Source organism: Ammodytes marinus (genome assembly GCF_949987685.1).
Source record: "Ammodytes marinus genome assembly, chromosome: 20".
NCBI lineage: Eukaryota > Metazoa > Chordata > Actinopteri > Uranoscopiformes > Ammodytidae > Ammodytes > Ammodytes marinus.
In genome coordinates this window covers 18,298,628-18,302,890 of record NC_137224.1, presented here as the reverse complement: position 1 = coordinate 18,302,890, position 4,263 = coordinate 18,298,628, and the positions used below count along the sequence as shown (strand labels likewise).

The window sequence follows — 4,263 nt, the reverse complement described above, 5'->3', positions numbered from 1 at the left end:
CAAAATGGATATGAAGTTATTATGCTGTGAAACAGAAACTCTTCAAATGTTCTCTAACTTTATTAGAAACATTTGCTTGAAAAAAAAAAGAGGGAGGGTGAACAGTCAGCAAATTGGACAAGAAAATGTGCCATTGCGACGGATTATTGCTCTGCTGTTCGAAATAGGATGAGTGATACAAATCAGAAGCTGATGTTTGACAGCGACTGTTGCAGTGTAGCATGTGTGCTGCGGCTCTCTTCCCTCCCTCCTTCCACTGCTCTCAGCCAGGGACTGGAGGTAGTTTAGTTTACTGGGTTCCTATAGACTGCTGTCTCCCCCTATCGACCAGATAATGTAACTGTAAGCATGGACCCAGTGTTGAGCAAGACACTTGGAAACAAGAGAAAATGTTATTAAAAAGTATGAATAAAAAGTATCTGTAGCCGTTTTGCGGATTCTAAATGTCACGTTCTAAATAGTTTTACTCATAACCTTTCTTGCGGACGGATCTTTTACTTGCAAGGTTCTTTTGCAATCACTTTATTTCTGTTAAAAAAGAAAACTATAATTTTAAGCTAATTGTATTTTATGAATAAATATTCCATATGTCTGAGTCAATGTTGAAAAGCACTCTTTCCCCACCCACAGCCTTGTAAATATCCGTAGGAAAATCCAGCCTAAATTAAGCACCATACATCTACTTACTGGTGGGCAGTATGTGTATGTTTGAGAGAGAGACAGAGAGAAAGTGTATGTGTGTGTCTGTGTGTGTGTTTTCTGTGCTAGTTAGGAGAAAAAAAGGGGGGGGGGGATTGGATCAAATTCCTTGACTTTGGCGTCACACGCTGTCGCCCAATCAGGTTCGGGCTTTCCTGTGCGGCATGGTAACGCTGCTATAAAGCCCGTGTGCACAACGTCTGCAGTTCAAAGCAACTCACGCGTTCTGGGGATTCTACTTGGAGACTAGGAAAAGGAGAACTTTACCGTTTCATCCTGCAGAGTTGAATGCAAACTCTTCAACCATCTGGCTTGTTTTTTTTTTACCCTCACCACTTCAGTGCGGATCGGCTCACAGAATTTCCCCATTCGTCCTATAGGAATCTGTTCACGAGCTCGTGCGTAAAGACGCTCCAAATCTCTTTCTTTCTTTTTTTTTACGCACTGGACCAACAGAGAAATCAGCTGCAGTTTGTATCCGTGCACTTGAAAAGACTGTGATTGAAACTCATCCTGGGCAGAGGTAAAGTCAATTTAGAGGCTTCTTTCCCCCTCTCCTCTTGCGAGAAAAAAAAAGTAGAAAACAATCTCCCGTTTCACGCGTAATTTTGGTACCAAACCAGTTTTTCGTATGAATCTCCTCGACCCGTACCTGAAGATGACGGAGGAACAAGAAAAGTGTCTCTCTGACGTCCCGAGCCCGAGTATGTCTGAGGACTCTGCGGGCTCCCCGTGCCCGTCCGGCTCTGGCTCCGACACGGAGAACCACCGGCCGTCCGAGAACGGGCTGCTGCTGCGCGCCGAAGGAGAGTTCAAGAAGGACGATGAGGACAAGTTCCCCGCCTGCATCCGCGACGCCGTGTCCCAGGTGCTCAAGGGCTACGACTGGACCCTCGTGCCCATGCCCGTGCGCGTAAACGGATCGTCCAAGAACAAGCCGCACGTCAAGAGGCCGATGAACGCCTTCATGGTGTGGGCGCAGGCAGCGCGCAGGAAGCTGGCGGATCAGTACCCGCACCTGCACAACGCGGAGCTCAGCAAAACTCTGGGGAAACTGTGGAGGTGAGTGCGAATGCTTTTTCCTTCTCTCCAGCTTTTACGCACAGATTTAGGATGCAACATTTTTTTTTTTAAATCTCTTTTATGTTTTGCACCATTACACTTTATCCCCCATGCACACCGAATCAGCTGCATGGTTTTAATCATTAACATAGTTTTCTGAATAGACTATTTGAAATAGTGTGCCTCTTGATAGTTTCAGAACGTTAATGTTTGATGTGTTCTTTTACGCTGCAGACTTCTCAACGAAGGAGAGAAGAGGCCGTTTGTGGAAGAGGCCGAGCGGCTCCGCGTGCAGCACAAGAAGGATCACCCCGACTACAAGTACCAGCCGCGGCGGAGGAAGTCTGTGAAGAACGGCCAGGGCGAGTCAGAGGACGGCAGCGAGCAGACGCACATTTCCCCCAACGCAATCTTCAAGGCTCTGCAGCAGGCGGACTCCCCAGCCTCCAGCATGGGAGAGGTGCACTCCCCCAGCGAGCACTCAGGTGAGCACTTTTTTTGCAGTCCCCTTGGTTAAAAAAGACATTTAACCTGCTATCCAAATCATATGCTTTTTCTTTTTTTTACTATAGTACATACTAAGGCATGTTGGTTTGCATACTTAACAATCAAATGTAATGTATGGGAGCACTTTTGACTTACTACGTATTTGACATGCATGTAATGGGCCATGCTAAATCTTTTTTTTTTCTGGCATACCAAATAGCATAGAAGTATGGGTATTGGGAATGCAGGGTACATTCAATGCTTGGGTGAATGCTTCATTATTTTCCCTATTGCCTGAAGATCATTCAGAAATGTAAAAAAAAAAAAAAACAGCCTTGGATTGCTTTGAAAACAGCCAAACTTACTTCTACATGAACTATACAAAAACAAAATCTAACCTGTCTCTCTTTATATATTTTGTTTTCTTCCAGGCTCCCAGGGGCCCCCTACCCCTCCCACCACCCCAAAGACGGACATGGTCACGGGCGTGAAGATGGACCTGAAGCGCGAGGGCGGCTTCCGCTCCCTGTCCGACGGCGGCCCCGTCACCATCGCTGGGCGCCAGCTCAACATCGATTTTCGCGACGTGGACATCGGCGAGCTGAGCAGCGACGTCATCTCACACATCGAGACCTTCGACGTCAACGAGTTCGACCAATACCTGCCTCCCAACGGTCACCCGGGCTCCGCCGGCGGCCCCGGCAACAACAACACGCCAGTGGCTTACACCGGCAGCTACACCATCAGCAGTAGTAACGCCCCGGTCAGCCCGCAGTCTGCAGGTGGTGTGGCTGTATGGATGTCCAAAAGCCAGCAGCAGCAACACAGTCTCACCACCCTGGGAGGCAACGCTGGAAGCTCAGAGGCCCAGCACAGGACCCAGATCAAGACGGAGCAGCTGAGCCCCAGTCACTACAGCAACGAGCAACAGCAGCAGCAAGGCTCCCCGCAACACGTGCCCTTAAGCCCCTTCAGCCTGCAGCACTACAGCCCTTCCTCCTACACAGCCCTGTCCAGAGCACAGCAGCAGCAGCAGCAGCAGCAGCAGTATGACTACTCTGACCACCAGGGGGGGGCCAGCAGCAGTGCCAGTGCAGCAGTGTCCTCGTACTACAGCCAGGGCTCGGGCCTCTACTCCACGTTCAGCTACATGAGCGGGCCCCCCCCCAGCAGCCAGAGGCCCATGTACACGCCCATCGCAGACAACGCAGGGGTGCCCTCCATCCCGCAGAGCAGCCCACAGCAGCAGCACTGGGAGCAGGCGCCGGTGTACACCCAGCTCACCAGGCCCTGAGACAGACTGAGACACACACACACACACATAGACACACACACTCCAAAAAACACTTTACCCCAGGGAGAGTTCTTTCTCCCTCCCTCAATCGGACACTTGAATCGGAAAGAAAGATGAGGAGGAGGAGAGCTGGACTTGTGATTGGCTCACGCCGTGCCTTGATATCTTGATAGAAAAACAATATTATATATATATATTTTTTAGAGAGACGAGAAGACTTATAGAAAAAAATCCTCTGTGAGGACTTATTGATTGTTGATATTTCAGTAGGTACTGTGTATGTTTTCTTTTTGAAGTTTTTATTTTTTCTTCTTCACACGCTGGCAGTTTGTAACCCATGAGGGTGGGGGGGAAGGGTTGGGGTAATTATTTGTTTACCTGTAGATATAAGTGCAAAAAGCTTTATATTTGAAACCGTTCAGCAGCAGCTCACCACTCATGGTAGCGCATGATCTGGTTGCCTGTTTGATTCCACATGTTTTCTTTTTGTCGCTCGCTCTTTTCTGTGCCGTTCGGCAAAGTATGTTTTGTATTTAAGCTGTTGATTTGTTTTCTCAAGTTATGTGTCATGATCGTTGGAAAAGCTATTAGGCAATATAGAGAAAGAGAGAGTGAGACCCGGGTTTCACAATGCTGTGCAAGTCTTGACGGGGGGAAGACTGCAGCCCTTTTCCACCATCAGTGCCTTGGATTTTAAAATGTACCCTAACTTTTGTATTTGT

General features: G+C 48.3%; 1 protein-coding gene across 1 annotated transcript; it reads left to right on the top strand.

Moving 5' to 3' along the window:
• The first annotated feature begins 943 nt into the window (after positions 1–943).
• On the top strand, positions 944–3,872 carry LOC307266654 (transcription factor Sox-9-A-like). The gene is made up of 3 exons (XM_080048726.1): positions 944–1,761; positions 1,996–2,246; positions 2,679–3,872. Exons 1-3 carry the CDS (start codon positions 1,331–1,333, stop codon positions 3,539–3,541), a joined length of 1,545 nt encoding a protein of 514 aa, XP_079904852.1. The 5' UTR covers positions 944–1,330; the 3' UTR covers positions 3,542–3,872.
• The last annotated feature ends 391 nt before the right edge of the window (positions 3,873–4,263 follow it).

Bases quoted from the DNA above. Each gene is read 5' to 3' on its own strand.
- LOC307266654 (XM_080048726.1), top strand. From the start codon at position 1,331: ATGAATCTCCTCGACCCGTACCTGAAGATGACGGAGGAACAAGAAAAG. The intron at 1,762-1,995 runs GTGAGTGCGAAT...TTTACGCTGCAG, and splicing joins ACTCTGGGGAAACTGTGGAG to ACTTCTCAACGAAGGAGAGA. The intron at 2,247-2,678 runs GTGAGCACTTTT...GTTTTCTTCCAG, and splicing joins CTCCCCCAGCGAGCACTCAG to GCTCCCAGGGGCCCCCTACC.